At 52.9% G+C, this 17,190-nt stretch overlaps 2 protein-coding genes and 1 long non-coding RNA gene across 11 annotated transcripts in view; 1 reads left to right on the top strand and 2 right to left on the bottom strand.

The window, feature by feature from the left end:
- LOC125338383 (opioid-binding protein/cell adhesion molecule homolog) overlaps window positions 1–8,175 on the top strand; it is a 295,496-nt gene extending 287,321 nt beyond the window's left edge. For all 6 annotated transcript variants that reach the window (XM_048329072.1, XM_048329071.1, XM_048329074.1 and 3 more), the window contains one exon: window positions 5,290–8,175. In XM_048329072.1, coding sequence (XP_048185029.1) covers window positions 5,290–5,390 — 101 coding nt within the window. In that variant the 3' untranslated portion in view covers window positions 5,391–8,175. The remainder of the gene's footprint in view (window positions 1–5,289) is intronic.
- On the bottom strand, window positions 2,538–5,295 carry LOC125338384. The gene is made up of 2 exons (XR_007208268.1): window positions 4,822–5,295; window positions 2,538–3,962 (listed from the first exon to the last, which is right to left on the bottom strand). It is a non-coding gene; the product is annotated as an uncharacterized LOC125338384 (long non-coding RNA).
- A 3,103-nt stretch (window positions 8,176–11,278) lies between the features above and the next one.
- Window positions 11,279–17,190, bottom strand: part of LOC125338382 (protein CEPU-1) — a 356,024-nt gene continuing 350,112 nt past the window's right edge. For 3 of the 4 annotated variants that reach the window (XM_048329065.1, XM_048329067.1, XM_048329064.1), the window contains 2 exons: window positions 14,292–14,324; window positions 11,279–12,741 (listed from right to left, as the gene is read on the bottom strand). In XM_048329065.1, the coding sequence (XP_048185022.1) occupies window positions 12,641–12,741; window positions 14,292–14,324 (134 nt within the window). In that variant the 3' untranslated portion in view covers window positions 11,279–12,640. The remainder of the gene's footprint in view (window positions 12,742–14,291; window positions 14,325–17,190) is intronic. The other variant, XM_048329066.1, reaches the window with a different exon arrangement.

The following is a 17,190-nucleotide window of genomic DNA, read 5'->3' as shown; positions in this document are numbered from 1 at the left end:
GTTACCAGAGGTCAAACTTGTTCAGTGCAGAGCACTTTGGGGGTTACTGTAGGTCATTGGGGGTTACTTGAGGTCAACCAGTGGCTTATTGGGGTTACTCTAGGTCATTGGGGTTACTCTAGGTCATTGGGGTTGCTAGAGGTCAAACTCGCTCTGTGCAGAGCATCTTTGGGGTTACTATGGGTCATTGGGGGTTACTTGAGGTCAACCAGTGGCTTTTTGGGGTTACTATAGATCATTGGGGTTACTAGAGGTCATTGGGGTTACTAGAGGTCAAACATGTTCTGTGCAGAGCACTTTGGGGGTTACTATAGGTCATTGGGGGTTACTTGAGGTCAACCAGTGGCTTATTGGGGTTACTCTAGGTCATTGGGGTTACTAGAGGTCATTGGGGTTATTAGAGGGCAAACTTGTTCTGTGCAAAGCACTTTGAGGTTACTATAGGTCATTACTGGAGGTCAGCCAGTTACTATTTGGGGTTACTATAGGTCATTGGGGGTTACATGAGGTCAACCAGTGGCTTATCGGGGTTATTAGAGGTCATTGGGGTTACCAGAGGTCAAACTTGTTCAGTGCAGAGCACTTTGGAGGTTACTGTAGGTCATTGGGGGTTACTTGAGGTCAACCAGTGGCTTATTGGGGTTACTCTAGGTCATTGGGGTTACTCTAGGTCATTGGGGTTGCTAGAGGTCAAACTCGCTCTGTGCAGAGCATCTTTGGGGTTACTATGGGTCATTGGGGGTTACTTGAGGTCAACCAGTGGCTTTTTGGGGTTACTATAGGTCATTGGGGTTACTAGAGGTCATTGGGGTTATTAGAGGGCAAACTTGTTCTGTGCAAAGCACTTTGAGGTTACTATAGGTCATTACTGGAGGTCAGCCAGTTACTATTTGGGGTTACTATAGGTCATTGGGGGTTACATGAGGTCAACCAGTGGCTTATCGGGGTTATTAGAGGTCATTTGGGTTACTAGAGGTCAAACACGTTCTGTGCCGAGCACTTTGAGGTTATTTGAGGTCATTACTTGAGAGCAACTGGTTATGATTTGGGGCTACTATAGGTCATTGGGGTTACTAGAGGTCATTGGGGGTTACTAGAGGTCAAACTCTCTGCAGAGCACTTTGGGGGTTACTAGAGGTCAAACTTGCTCTGTGCAGAGCACCTTTGGGGTTACTATGGGTCATTGGGGGTTACTTGAGGTCAACCAGTGGCTTATTGGGGTTACTCTAGGTCATTGGGGTTACTCTAGGTCATTGGGGTTGCTAGAGGTCAAACTCGCTCTGTGCAGAGCATCTTTGGGGTTACTATGGGTCATTGGGGGTTACTTGAGGTCAACCAGTGGCTTTTTGGGGTTACTATAGATCATTGGGGTTACTAGAGGTCAAACATGTTCTGTGCAGAGCACTTTAGGGTTACTATAGGTCATTACTGGGGGGCAACTAGTTACGATTTGGGGTTACTATAGGTCATTGGGGGTTACTAGCGGTCAAACGTGTTCGGTGCAGAGCACTTTGAGGTTACTCGAGCTCATTACTTGAGAGCAACCAGTTATAATTTGGGGTTACGATAGGTCATTGGGGTTTACTAGAGGTCAACCAGTGGCTTTTTGGGGTTACTATAGGTCATTGGGGTTACTAGAGGTCAAACTTGCTCTGTGCAGAGCACTTTGAGGTTACTTGAGGTCATTATTTGAGGTCAACCAGTTAAGATTTGGGGTTACTATAGGTCATTGGGGGTTACTTGAGGTCAACCAGTGGCTTATTGGGGTTACTATAGGTCATTGGGGTTATTAGAGGTCAAACTTGTTCTGTGCAGAGCACTTTGAGGTTACTTGAGGTCAACTAGCTAATTTTTGGGGTGACTATAGGTCATTGGGGTTACTTGTGGTCAAACTCACTCTCTACAGAGCACTTTGGGGGTGACTATAGGTCATTGGGGTTCCTTTAGGTCAGCCAATTAACAGGGGATTACTTGAGGTCACATTCCATCTCTTGTGACCATGCTGGACTTCATTGAGTTCAACCATTTTTTTTGTGCCACTGTTTGAGGTCACCACCTCCAGCGGTGAGACCAGTGCTTGAACCTGCGTTTGTGTCCCTGTCACGACTCCTTCTGTTCTGTTCCGCACCAAGGAACCCCCGTGTGCTATCGCTGTGGCATGCCAGGCTGCCATGGTGCCACTGTGGCATCAATCCCGCCCTCACCCCAGCTTGCCCAGTGACTTCGAGTTCCCTTGTCACCACGTGTTGCTCATGACAGGCTCTGGCCCCTGGCCCCTGCCCTGGCTGAGCCTCCCAATTCCATCCTGCCAATGTCCTGTGAGCACCTGCACCTCTTGGCCTGGCTGCACATGAGCTCCTCCTGCATTCAGCTTTATGGGGAGAAGATGTAGATCCCGAGGATCTAGAGCAGAGCAAAGCTCTCCAGCTCCATCTCTTCTGGCTGGTACCTGTCAATCTCTGTGTCCCTCTGTCCATACTGACCTTTAGCTTCTGCAGCAGCAGATTTGGTGAGATGTGTCAAAGATAGCCACACAGTTTGAAACCTTAGACCAGGCTTTATTAGACAATCATTAACATCACATGTCACTCAGGGTTAGGCTTTAATCATCATCAATACACAGGTAAATAATTAGTCCTTAATAAACTTGGCCTAAATTAGCTCTGAGTCTCAAACAGGAGTGCTGGTATGAGGGGGCAGAGGTTGTGCCATGGCAGCTTTAAGGTCTCAAAAGCTAAGGTTGCCTCATGGGGAAGGAAGGAAATAGCCAGGAGAGGAAGAACATAGTCATAAAGGTGGACACAAAATAAACCAAGAAGAAAACTACAAGCAAGCAATAATAAATAACTACAATAATAAGCTGAGTAGGGGCAGCCAGAGCCCCAGTGCACTCACACCTCAATGCCCAGGTACTGGGATTTGAGCAAAGCAGAGCCAAAATATTTGCTGGGATGCCAGGGCTAGGGAGCCTCAGTTGAGTTCTCTCCCTGTCCTGGTGGGAGCTGTTCTTTTCCCCTAGGGAGTGACAGTTCAGAGAACACACAGGAGTCACAGGCAGCCTGTGATGAAATGAGCCATCTGCCCTGATTTCATGATCGTATCTAATTACTACTTTATTCTGTCCCTGTAGCTTTATGCTTGTCTCTTCTGTAGACTATCTTTACAATCTTTACAAGGCCAAGCTGTCTGATACCAGAATACATTCTTCCACAGAAAAGAATTAAGAATAAATTTAAGAGAAAATACTTGTTTTATTTTTTCTAGTAATGACCCAGCACTTTGAGTTTTATTTCCTCTCTGTATTAGGTGACTTATCTGTTTGGGAACTCTCCAACTCAACCACAGTGCAGTTGCTTTAGGATAGATTATGAAATTTCTAAAAGTGTCATTAAATCAAAGCCAATAACCAGTGCAGAACTGTGAACTAGAAAACAGTGATAAGAACTGGTCACACATTAAAATCCACCATCTATAGATAGAGATGCCAGAGAAAGGCACTGATTTAGCAGTGCTTGGGCAGGTGTAAATACATAAAAGGTTAAGGCTAATCAACATTTAGTTTCAAATCTGCAGAAATTTTCACTATTTTTATAGTTTTTGGATGATGTGCTGAGCAGCTGCCATTGGTTTGAGGGGTCAAAACCAAAGAATAGGGAGCAGTAACAGGTCTGAGAGAAAACCAGTCTCAGAAGCCCTTTCCATTCTACCTGCCAAGGCTCTACCTGCCCCTAACAAATGCCTGTGGGTTTCCACCTTTCACATCACAAGGTCTATTCAGCGAGGAAATGTCTGATTACAGCATAGCAGTTTTACCCCTCTTGGATGATCATGTGCTCTTGTAATCAATTTTGTTTGAGCATGGGCATGACACAGCTTCTCGCTCATCACTGAATCTTCCCATCATTTCCTTCACCTTCTGGCAGTGCTTGGATTTAACATCTCAGGCTCTCCTTTGCCTCTTCCTGAATTAAGATAAATGTTCACAAAAAATCAGTAAAGACAAGGAATAACACCATCCTGAGGAAATTAATGTAACTGGATACGATTTCATAGAATCACAGAATGATTTGGGTTGGAAGGGGCTACAGAAAAGCTGGGGAAGCACTTTTGATAAGGGCATGGACAAGGGGGAATGGATTTAAACTGAAGGAGGATGAGTTTAGATTAGATACTGGGAAAAAAATTCTTCACTTGAGAGTGGTGAGGCCCTGGCATAAGTTGCTCAGAGAAGCTGTGGCTACCCCATCCCTGGAAGTGTTCCAGGCCAGGTTGGATGGGATTGGAAGCAACCTGGGATAGTGGGAGGTGTCCCTGCCCATGCCAGGGGGTGGAATGGGATGGGCTTTAAGATCCCTTCCAACCCAAACCATTCTGGAATTCTGTGATGAACCCGTTCCAGGTGACTGACTGCAGGCCTGAGAGCATATTCACAAATGCCTCAGAATCCCATTAACTTCACACTTGTCCATGCCCTTTTTGATGCTAAGGCAGCTGAGCACTTACTTCTCTATTTCTTCCCTTTCAGAACTTCAGTTATGGGACTCAGACCTGCAGCTTCCCCAAATGCTTCTCCATGGCCACAGGGAGTGTGGGCAGACCCATGAGCAGAGCATGTTGTGTCTGTCTCTGCTTCCCTCACTCTGCCCAGCTGTCTCATCCCATCCTGACTGGCCTCCTGTGCACCCTGAAGCCCAAACAACAACCCGAGCACCATAAAAAGCAACAAGTCTCCTTTCCAGCTGTGTACCCAGATGACCAGCCTCCTCCCTGCCTGACCTGCCTGCCAAGAACCCCCAGTGACCCCAAAATGCTCCTGCATACCTGAGAATCCACATCTGCACGATGCCATTTCCTGAGCCGACGATCATTTGTTACCAGTCACAAGTTGTGCCACTCTGGAGCACCAAGGTCTCTGGTCCCCAGTGGCTCTCATGTGGTGGTTTCCATCAGGACTCTCCAAGGAGGGCAACTTCCAAGCATGGTGGGGCTGGACTGACACCTGCCCAGGGCATCCTCCTCCTCCTCAGACAAGGACTGTGCCTCCTCTAAGTGTTCCTCAAGCTCTTTGCCTGCCTCCTTATCTCCTCCTCAACACTGATAATGCTCTCCAAATGATGGACAAACCCACCACGCCTCCAAGGGGGAACACAACACCCCAGTCAGCTGAGGGGTGGGATGTGAAGGGGAACTGCAAAGACAAAGGGGAGGTGGGTTCCCTTCACTCTATCACATCATCTCAGCTCTGGAACTAACGCTGTCCTTTGTTTTTCTCTTCTCTCCTCCAAACAGGGCCTGGAGCGGTGCACGACGGTGGCAACGCAGCATCCCGGGTGGCTTCTGGCCTCTGCCTCTGGGCCACCCTCCTCGCTCGCCTCCTCCTCGACTTTTGATAAGGGAGCGGAGGGTCCCGGGAGGCCTCGCCGCACCTCTCCCCCGCCGCGGGCTCGGCCGCCGCGCCGCCCGGGGACTCCTCTCCGTCGGACGGGCGATGCACCGGAGGACGGGCGGCGGTGCCGAGCGTCCGAGGATGGCCCCGTCTCCCACGTGCCGGGATCGTTCTCGCCGCCGGTTACGCTGTACAGACCCCACCACGTGCCACCAGACTGTCACTCGCCACCATCGCCCCGGGGGTGTGGCCCGGCACGGACGGTGCCCCCTGAGGCTGCCTCATCTCCAACGCTGGGGGCACGGAGCCGTCGGGCCGGGTGCTGCCCAGAGCCTTCACCGGGATGTCCATCTCGTCGTCTCACTAAGCCGCCTATGCCCAAAAAGACCCCAAGGTTGAAGCCTCTTGGCTCTGCCTTCAGCCCTCTTGGTCCTGAATGTCAGTTCTCGTCGCCAAAGCTCCTCCCTAAGCACCCCGATGTCGCCAGCCCCCCCTCACCTGCCTCTGCTCCTGACAGGATGCTCGCTGGCCCTTTCGGAGAGGGTCACCCGACACAACCTGTTGTCCTTCAAGGGTCACGCACTTCCCACTGCTCTTTATTCCAGCTGACATCGTACCCCTGTGCTTCCCACTAAAACCCCCTCACCTTCCTGAGGACATGAGGCTGCTCTCCCAGGAATGTGAGCCCTGGGGACTGCCACCAGCCCTCCTAGGGACTAGAGTCTTCTTGCTGCATCGGACAGCCAGGCTCTCACTCTTTGCTCCGGATCCCAGCCCACTCTGCTGCTGCCCCCCCGATGGCAGGGGCTGCCCCATGGCTCTTACCTTGATGCTCCGCCAGCACTTTTTGGGGAGGTTTCTCTGGGCTTCTTTTCCAAGCACTTTCCAACCTGCACATCAAAAGCACAGCACCACCAGCGCAGGGCACAGGCTCTGAACGACAGAGCGAAACACCAGCTGACAAGGCGCTTTTGCTACAGTTCTGACGCTCATGACTGTCTGTATCTCTGCCCCTCTGAGGGCCCTGAGCTGCAATGTTCTCACTCTGCCTTGTCTCACGCCCACCATGTGCCCCTGCCTGAGGAAAGTCTGATGTGTCTGACCGTGTGGAGGAGGCCTGGGCTCTGTCGGTTTGCTGTGCTGGCACAGCAGGGACAAGGATGGCTCCAATGCTCCCTGCTGCAAATTGCCTGAGACACCAAAACAGACACACCCAGACTCTGCCCTCTGCCTCTTCCAGCCACCCTGGGAGCTACCACCCGTGGTGGCGGTAGCCATGTCATCTCCCTGCATATGGAATTGTGCTCCTGATGGCCTCGTGCACCATGGACGCCCTTGCCTGGTACATTGTGGCAGCCCTGAGCCTTCTTGGCACTCCATGGCCACCCAGGAATGCTTTGGGGCCACAGTCTGGGGATGGACACTCCCATCCTGCTCCTGAAACGTCACACATGGCACCGGACCCTACTGCTGCGACAGGGAGACTCGACAACAGCCAGGCACCGAGCAAGCACACAGAGCGTCCCCTGTCCTGACCCGGCGCCTCCCCGGGCCTTGTTCCTTCCTTCTCCCTCCCTAAGTGATATGACTTAAGAACAACGGCCACACACATGCTGTCTTCCCCATGCAAATTCTGCTGCTGCCCAAACCTGCTTTCTGTGGCTACAAAGCAGCTGGGGTGCCAGCCCTCAGCACACAAGATGGAAAAAACCACCCCGGGCCAGAGGCCATGATGGGCCACCACCCTGTCCTCTATGCAGCTGTGCCTGTCCTCATCCCTGTTCTCAATGGGCTGCCCAGGACCTGCTACAAAATCTCAAGGGATGCTCCTGCCCCCACATCCTGGATGTTCAACATGTGCCATGGCTGATTGACAAAAAACGCCTGACCCCAGGCGGGGCTGCCCCAGTGCTGGCCTGAGGCGCTGGCTTACCTGGTGGACGGGGATCCGGCACTGACTGGGTGAGTCCGCGTCCTGCGGTCCCTGCGGTGCTGCTCTGCTTCTCCACTGGCATCCAAGAAAGGTGGCACTGTCAGCGATCTGGGTCCTCTTCCAGGGCCCCGGTCATGTTTATCGAGTGGGGATGGTACTGTCTTCAGCCAGCACGGTGACACGCACATCCTCCCCCACATGCCTGCTCCAAAAGTACCCTGGGTGCAGGAGACACCTTGCCCTGATGCCTTTACTGGTGTGCACTGCCCCACAACAGCTCCCCGCTGCCACCCCGTGCCCTTTCCTTGATCAGCCCCAAATTTCTGTCCCCACAGCAGAAATGCTGCAGAATCACAGGGCCAGAGGCCATGGCATATCAGAGAGTGGCAGAGACGAGACGCCACGACGCACACTGAGGCTGGCGGGCCTGGCGCCAGGGCTGCCCCCATCCCATCCTTCTCCCTGGGTCGGGTGGGCTCCCCTGTCCCCTGCCGGGACGGCATTCAACTTTCTCGTGCCATGTAACGTGCCATTGTGAGGAACGTGTTGGCTGTCTGAGGCCGGTCCCGCCACGGCTCTGCCGGGTGGCAGACCCATTTGTGACCACTGCTCTCCATGTTTGGATGCCCAGGGGGTGGCCGGGCACCCAGGGCGGGGGCAGTGTGGCTCTCGGGTCTCTCTTGCTGACGGCCGTGATGGCCGGTCTTGAGTTTCTGTCGATCATTGTATTCCAAGGGTGGCTATACTACCTGAGATTTGTGCATGTTACATTGTAGTTGTAACCTTTTCTAATTCGGCAAGAATAAGAGATGGTTGTGATTGTGCAGTGTATCAATAAAGTTTGACGAACTTTGTACCTTCGGGGCTTTGCTTCATGGGCCCCACGCACCCCAGGGAAGGGATGCGGGGCTGGGCACCTGCTGAGCTGAGCTGGGAGGGCTCCCGAGTGCCTGGGAGCCCTGCCGCTCCTGTGGTCTCACCCAGCACTTGGTTGGACCCTCTTTTGATTGTCCCCTGCAACAGTGATGCTTCAAGCCCCACAGCTGGGGGCCTGCTGCTGTTTGGGCCATCCCTCACCCCATCCATGCAACTCCCCTGGAATCCACCAGTGAGTCCCAGGTCCTGCCCACCTCTGTCTGCCGATGAGCATGTACCTGTTGATGGAGTCCCTGCAGGGTAAGGACTGTCTTTGCTCTCATCACTCACCTACATTCAGTGGAAGCAGCAGGATCGGGGCCTCTTTTCCACAACCGAGCCATTCTCAGCGTCTCCTCCGTCATCTTGCAGCAACACTCACTCTGACAACTAAACCTACGCCCATGAAGGGATGCCTCTGCAGACAATGCGCTCCCAAGGTTTGCTCCTATTGTGATCTGGCAGTGCGTGACACAGACCAAATGTCTTCATCAAAGAACAAAAACCTTGAGGACCAGGAGCAGAAGAGCCGTGACCCTCAGCATCTCCCTGACATGGCTGTAATCTCACAGCAGGCTGTGCCCTCCACTCCCAGGGGATGCCTCACCTTTCCACATCATCAACCAGGAGAAAACATTCAACAAGCTCCTCTAAAGAGACACCTGCTGCCAGGAGACTGGGGGCAGTGGGATTGTGCCAGACCCATCTGAGTCTTGCTCACTTTGAGACCTCCTTTCGTCTTCCCCAACGTGGAAATGAAAAGCCCAGTCCCAAGAGATTTTCCCTGAACCCCACAACAAGCAAACAGCTCCATCCCAGCACTGCTGAGAGCTGCTGTGACCTTGCACATCAGGGACACCACTGCTGTCCCCCTCCAGTGGCCCCAGCAGAAAGGTAAGTGCTTCTCAAAACCCAACAGCCTCCTGAGGGAAGGGATTTGGGAGGGATGTGTCACCTTGCCCGCTTTCCTCAATGTCACCTGCAGTGAATCAAGCATAGGTGACCACCATGGGAGGCTCTGCTTTGAGCCTCTTCCAAAAACTCCAATCTATCAGGGAGCCAGAGCTGATTTGATGTAACTACCACAAAGCAACACTCACCCCTTGCATGTGGCCCCTGGGGATCCCACCACAATCCGAGCCTCCCTAATGCTTCCCATCTTCCCATGCCAGTTCTGCTGGATACCCAGTGCTGGACCTGCCTCCACTGGAGCGAATACCTACAGATGCCCAAATGCTCCTGCTCATGGCACATCCTGATGCCTCGCCTGCACTGTCCCCATCGCAGAGCACGGGGAGGTGGTGCAGCCCCCTCCATCTCCCTTTCCCAGGTTGAGCAGGATGTTTCTCCATGGCTCTCAGCAACACCCAACCTGTGCCTAAGGACAAGGACCTCAGCTGCTACATCCAGGGGGAGGGAGGGCATATTTCAGACCATGACCTCCATCCCTCCCCAGCACCAAGAGACACCCTTACCTATGTCAATAAATTATTACATAAACGCATCCATCGAGCCGCCTCTCTCTCTTTAACTTCCTCTTTGTCTGCTACTTTGGCACTGGACACTCCTTGATCTCCCACCTAGAACACCAAAAAATTTACAATTACAGAGAGGAGGTGAGGGAGAGAGCCCTGTTACCTCCACACCTATCCCCAGATCCCTCCCCATAATCCCCAAGCATCCGGGCATTGCCCCCCCTACCAGGTTTGCTCTACTGTGGCTGGCAGGTCCAACCTGGGAGTTGCAAGACCTGCATAAAGACCAATGCCATCATCTCTGCCATCCTGACCCTGCTACCTCTGCCCAGCTCTCTTGTCTCCACACCCTCAGTATCCTGTCCCTTACTTGGGATGTGCCACAAACCCTGAGCATGGTTCTTCCCTTACCCCACATCGGTATCACTTGGACACTGCATGTCACACCTCGAGGCAACACCTTCCCATCCCTCTTCTCCGTGCTCATCTCTTGGGTTACATCACAGGGTCAAGAAATAAAAAAACCTCACACGAAACTGTCACGCCATCAATAGCAACCAACTTCTGATCCTGCAAATGTGCCGGGTGGCCTGAAGAAATCAGCACCCCGGAGGCTACAGCTGAGGCTGAGGACCAAGCTCACTAAGCAAGCTTCCAGCATCACCAAAAACCAGCACCCTGACCAAGACAAGGCTCCATGGACAGCAAAATGCACCAACACCCAAACAATCCTGCTGTGCTTTGCCTGTAGACAGCATTGCACGGGGAACCCTGCTCCTCACACCCACCTCACATCACTGTGCCTCTCCTTCCCACACGAGATTTGCTTCAGCTGCTCCACAAGCATCCCCTGCAACGCTGTGCAGCTGGGCCAGAGAGCCACACCGTGAGCTTAGGGGGGCTGAGTGGGGTCCTGAGCAGGGGAATAGGGCACAGCTGTGCCTCACACCCTCTCCAGCTACTCACCAAAGCCTTACCTGTGACAGCATGTTTGCTGGGCTCACCAGTGAGGTCCAGGGGCCATCTTTCCAATGCTCTCCTGGCCCATTGCGGTGCCTCGGTGCTCCCATCTGCCAGCCCCGCTCCAGCACCCCTCCCCGCATCCCTGCCCATTCCCAGTGGCGCAAGGGGAGAACGCGGGGTGGCCTTGGCCCCCGCGGCAATGAGCACCACAACCAGACGGAGCGGCCACATGGAACAATCGTTTTAATGGATAGGCAGAGAGAGCCCCCTCGCCGCCCGCCTGCCCGCGCCCGGGCCCCCCGCGGGCCCCCCGCGTGCCCCCCGCGTGCCCCCCGCCACCGGCCGCAGGGAAGGAAAGGAAATCGAAGGAGGAAAACCAATCGCAGGAGAAACCTCCGCCGAAATGGATGGCGAGGCAACAGGTCCTGCACCTCAGCAAGGGCCGGTTGCTTCACCTTCTTTTTCTTATTTCTTTTGTGGGCTTTTTTTTATATATATATATATATATATACACACACACACACACGCACACACACACATATACATACACATATATATATATATATATATATAAATAAAAAAATATAAAACTGAGCTATATAGATCTCCCTCTGTCCCTCAGCTCGCTTTATTCCACCGCGAAGGGGCTGGGGCCACGTGGCAAAGAGCGACGGAGAGGGGCCCTGGTCCCCCGTGACCCTTTGTCCCCGGTGACCCGAGGGTGGAAAGGCGAGGGCGTTCAGGGACGTGTGGACTGAGACGCTCGTCTCGTTGAGAACCGATACACACCTAACTCCATATACAGCATGCAGTAATGGCAGCGGAAGGACCCTGCTGGGAACCGTGGCTAAACTCTAACAAAAAAAAAATTATATATATATATATGTATATTTATATATACTGTATATATATATCCCATAAAAAGATTCAGCGTCTCCCTCCACCTCAACGCGCGGCGAGTGTCGCCCGTGCCCTCGGCAGGAACTGTCCAGACGACTGCTTTTGGGCCGGTTTTGGGGGGGTTCAGCACAGGACTCCTCCTCCTCCTCCTCCTTGCCGGGCTCACAAGCCTCCTTGGCTGGTCACCTCCTCGGCAAACAAACTTCTCTCCGCTTGCTCCCCCTCTCCTGGATTGTTTTTTTTTTCCTTTTTTTTTTCTTTTTTTGCCCTCTTTTTTTTTGCATTTCTGTTTTTTAGGAACTAAGAGTTCTAGGCTCATATCAGAAAATACAATTAATAAAATTAACCATGACTCAGAATCCCTTATCATTCACGATGTCCACGGATGGTACGATGAAAGCGTGGCTCGATGCCGGTCTCCTTCCTCCCTTTCCCTTCACGGTGGGGTGGTAACTGTTGAAGATCTATATATCTATACATATATATATATATGTATACATGGAGAAATATATATATATATATATATTCTGAAACACGAATGGCAGCACAGTCCATGAGAAGACGGGGAAATCTTGGCAAAGGAGAAAACCGGTGTGTCTGGATGGAGGGTCCCACGGGAGGGAGCAGGCGGGCGGGGGCGGTGAAGAGGACAGGGCAGGGGGCAAGCGCCACACTCTGATGGCCCCATCCATCCTCCATCTGGCCCGTGGCAGAGAACGGTGAAAACGGGGAAAAAGTGGCAGGGGACAAAAAAATAAAAAAATAGGGTGAAAAGAAAAAGACTCAGTCGCATTGCATCTTCAGCAGGAAGCCTTGGATTATTAATTTTTTCCCTTTTCTCTCCATTCCAAATTCCCGTTGTGGTTTTTTTTTTTGCGTGTTTTTCCTCTCTCCCCCTCCCCCAGGTGGCCTGGCCGGATACTCTCTCAATTCTTATGATTATTTTCGGAAACGGTGAACACTTCTTCTTCTTCTTCTTCTTCTTCTTCTTCTTTTCTTCCTCTCCTTTCTGCTTGCACTCGCTGGCCATGGTCGTCGCCGCCGCTACTCCGCGGGCCGGCTCTCGGGTCAAAACTGGCGGGCGAGGTGGGCGAGCGGGAGGAGCAGCAGCCACGCGCAGCCGCTTCGCCGCCACGCGCCATTGTTCCCGTCGTGCACTGCGCCGGGGCCTGCGGGAAGGGACAGGAACGCCCGTGTGGTTGGTCACAAAGTCAACAAATAGCAGAAACCACGAGAGAAAGATTAAAACCAAAAAAGTCACGCTATTTGGGGCCCTGGTGGTGTTGCACGTGGTGGGATTGCTCTGTGGTAGAGCTCTCCGGGTGTCCCCCTCCATCTGTGCTGTCCTCAAGAATGCAGGAGCAGCCGTCCCTGTCCCCACCAATGCTGGTCTTTGGGACAAGATCCCCTGCGGTTCATTTTCAGCCCTAAGTCCCCATCCCGAGCCCACTCCCTGTGCATCACCACCATCCGACCTCCCTCAGCCCCCTTCACCCTCCTCCAAACTGGTCCCAATTTTCCAGCCATACTTGTAGGGGAGATGACAGTTTTTGCCCAGCACATTCTGCCCACCCCAGGGCGACCACCCTGTTGTTCCCCACTAGTGTCCCTTGGGAGGGACAGTAACCACCTGCCCACCCTGCAGAGACAGTGCCAGCAGCACTACATTGAGGAGTTGGTGTTTTGCACCTCTTCAGAGTCTCTGTGGGGCTCAGCATGGGCCCAAACCACCTCAAGGAGATGGGATGAGGAGGCTGGTCAAGAAGAACCAAGCCCACCCATCTCTGGGGATCACAGGGGGTGAGGAGTTCAAAGCTCACTGTGGAAAAATATGTGGAGGGTATCTTAGCCAATGGCTTTCACCAAAACACCCATTTTTTCACCACATAGTTGGCCCAGGAGAAGACTAAGGTGGGAAAAGACCTCAAAAAGGCATCCATGCTGGTGTCCTGTGGAAGCAGGGCTGACCACAAGGTCTGATTCACAACTGCTTTTGAAACCCCAGGACACGTTCCCTCACTTTGAAACCTGACCGGGGCACTGAGCATCAGCAACCATCTGGTTTCCCACCAGTAACACTCCCCAGCACACTCAGCCACCTCACACCTCACAAATCCAGGCACCAAATCCAGGTGTCACACACTACCTCCACAGACATCTACAAGTCATCCCAAGGACTGACCACTCAATTCATCACAAATGAAGCCACCCCAAAATCAAGATGACACCAAGCCAGTTGGCCGGACAGTAAGATTGCACAGCAGAGAGCTGGCTGTTCTGGCCAGGAATAACACCAGGAAGGGGACCAAATGCCTGTCCACCCCTATCTCACCCCATAAAAAAGACACTGGAAGCATCCCAGAGGAGGAAGGACCTGCCACAAGACCCACTGGGAAAGCAGCCCGAAGGCATCCCTGCTTTGCCCTGGCAATGGCGAGGGAACGGGTCACCATGGGATGGGGACAGGCATGCAGAGGGCACAGACCACCACCAGACAGGCACAGTAGGCTGGCGGGGAGGGGGCAGGATGGGAGGGTGGCTAAGAAAGCCCTAATTCATCCCTACACCAGTGAAAGCAGTGGGGTTGTGGGGCAGGAGATCCAGGCGGTGGGTGCTGCGGCTCCCGCTGAGATGAGTTGTGGTGGGAGCCAGAGGGGCCCAAGGGGAACAGCAGGGGAAACACTGGCGTTGTGGGGGACCCGACCCCCAAATTACTGACCTTTCCAGGGTGTCAGAGCAGTAGTTGTCTCTTCTAAAAATTAAAGAACAAGTGAAAGTTAAGGCAAAAGGACAATGGAAAGCGTAGGCTCGAGACACCTCCCTCAGCCTGCCCTCGACCTGGGGCGGGAAAACCAGTGGATGGGGTAGAAATGGGATCTGTTGCCCAAATCACACTCCACTGCTGTGGAGCCATGGTCCCCTCATCTCGGAGGGAACGTGAGATGAGCTGAATACGGGACCTCAGACCTGGCAAAGCCTGTAGTTGCACCCTGTGCAAAAGGCAAAGCACAGGGGCTGGGATTTGAGGGATGCAGGGGGTTCACCTCTCCCCCATGAGTTCAGGGCCCAACCCTCTTGCTAACCCTGCAACATCCCAAATAGATTTATGGCCTGACAGCCGCCTCTGGGAGCAACATGGACTGTGTGATGGGTGAGAAGCAGAGGGTTGGTTTTTTTCCCCAACTCCACAGAACGATGTGGTTTTCCTGAGCACTCTATCACATCCCAGACAGCACCAAATGAGCCGCTGAATGAGGCGGCAGGTCTGGAATAACGAGTGCTACATGTTAAATAAAGCACTAGTTGACCTCCCTGAAAAATTAGATTAAAAAAAGGATTAAAAGATGAATGCTACATTAGCCTCTCACACAACCCCAAAAAGGCTCATGTCACAGTACCTGCACAGATTAAACCTCCCTTTGTAGGGGGAAAACTCCAAAACACTCACTAAGTTTCAGTGAAAAGGGACCAGTCACAAAATCGTCCCACAAAACCTCACAGAAGAGACATTTCTCATGCGCAGGTAGCGCAGCCACTGCATCCACTTGCCTCTTATCTTCCATTAAATAAATAAATATATCGATAAATAAAGGCACATTAATCGCCAGATTGAAGACACTGGTTGCTTAGGGACGGGTGAGTTCAGCCCTATGACGCTTGGGGCCATCACACTGCTGATGATCAGGGAGGGGTTGTTCTTGGGGGTGCTGGGGAGCCCTGCACCAGGAGATGGGGGCCCTCGTATGCCATAGTCTCCTCAGGGAACTGTCGCCCCCCAATTACTAAAGACTGAATGGATCATTCAAACGATGCAGCTTTATGGAAATTACAGGTGCCCAAAGGAGTCTGATTTTGTTCCCTGATGGAATTCACAGTCACACCACAAAGCTAAAGGGGGATCCTAAAATAAGCTCAGACTTCTGTGGGATGCTTCCCTGGGTCTCACCCGACACTGCCATCACAGCACTAGTCCCACAAATGGGTTAGAAACCAAGGAACTAAGAGCTCTTCAGCAGGGAGATGTCATCTTTGCTTTCAGGCTGTTCATCCAGCCTGGATCTGCAGATGCCGAACCGAAGGCCCCCACTAATTAAGATTTTAACTTCATAAACACATTGGAAGGCTGCAACATCACAGCTAAGGATATGGCTCGGGCTATGTTGGGCACTTGGCATGGCCACCCTACACCTGCAGCACAGGTGGAGCCAGGCCTGGGTGGCTCTGCAGTGCCAGAGGTGTTGGTATCCCTAAAACATGGGGTTATTGGATTGCCAAGAAGGCTGGCGAGGAAGAGAACTGAGATCGTTCCTAAGCAACGCTAATGACGGCTTAGCACAGGTAAACCTTCATCACACACAGCTTGGACTTTATTGGGGGAGCAAACGGGTCTGAGCATCCAAGATGGGATGAACTCCTCTGTCACAGCTCAGGGGAACCTGGCCCAGCTGCCGATATCAGTGGCAGGGAAGGACAGACCTATCCTGTGATGCCTCCCCGACCCCACGGCTGTGGTGTGGCCCCTGGCAAGGCCCGACATTCTCTACTGTCCTTAAACAAACTGCTCCCCTCTCCATCCAGCCCCTCCCCAAGACATGGACAGCACTTCCCAGGGCCTCCACATGCCTCCCATGCTCTGCTGGCCCAGCACACTCCAGAACCCAGCACATACTGTGAGACAGCTCCCTGTCCCGGGGAGCTTTGCATGGCCAGGGGCACAGCCTGCCCTGAGCCATCCCCATGGAGCCGGGGGATGAGGAAGGCTCATCTGTCACGCTGCTCTGCTCCCCTCTGACCACACAATAACGAGAGACAAGGAGATGACCAGGCACAACAACCAGGTGGCAAGGAGGAGGACAATGTTAGGGTGACATCAGGAGAGGCTGGAGGTCCCCAGTCCCCACTTCTCCTGTATGGTTCAGCTGTGAGAACCACACACCCCACACCCTAGCAGGCAAATATCCCCAAGCAGTGCCCAGGGATGAGATCTGCCATCCAGTTCTGGCTCCTGGTGAGCACAGCCCCTGCTCTGGTTTTGCTGCCACCTGAAGAGGCTCGACAAACACATCAATCAATCACAGCCCATCCCAGACATGAGCAGTGTCAGAGGGATGCATTGCTCTCATCCCAGGTCCAGCATACAGGGAAAACACTGGGACAAAGGTACAAACCTTCTCCTCCTCCCTGCCCTCCACACCTTCCCATATTCCTTGGCAACAACAATAAGGATGTATCTGCTTGGCAGCAGCGGAAAACACAACCTGGAAGGTGATGGAGCAGGGGGCCTGTTTATTCTCACATAGGAATTGGGCAGCAATGACCCTGAGCACCATCTCTCCTCCCACCCATCAACACAGGGGGATGCCTTCACACAGAGGCTCTCCTAGATACTCATCAGAGCAAGAAGATGGAAACCTGCAGCCAGCTCCTAACTTTGCATTGGCGGATCCCAAACACAGTGCCAAACCCCTCTGAATGGTGGGAGACACTGGACCTAAATCAGGAGGCAGGTTTGGAGGCTCTCCCTTCCCTGGACTCACCACAACCTCCAGCCCACATGCCAAGGGCAGAAAGGATCAACAGCAAACACACATCTCCCCCAAAAGACATGGGAGACCCTT

The sequence above is a fragment of the Corvus hawaiiensis genome, chromosome 25 (assembly GCF_020740725.1).
Source record: "Corvus hawaiiensis isolate bCorHaw1 chromosome 25, bCorHaw1.pri.cur, whole genome shotgun sequence".
NCBI lineage: Eukaryota > Metazoa > Chordata > Aves > Passeriformes > Corvidae > Corvus > Corvus hawaiiensis.
This window is presented reverse-complemented; position numbering and strand designations above follow the sequence as displayed.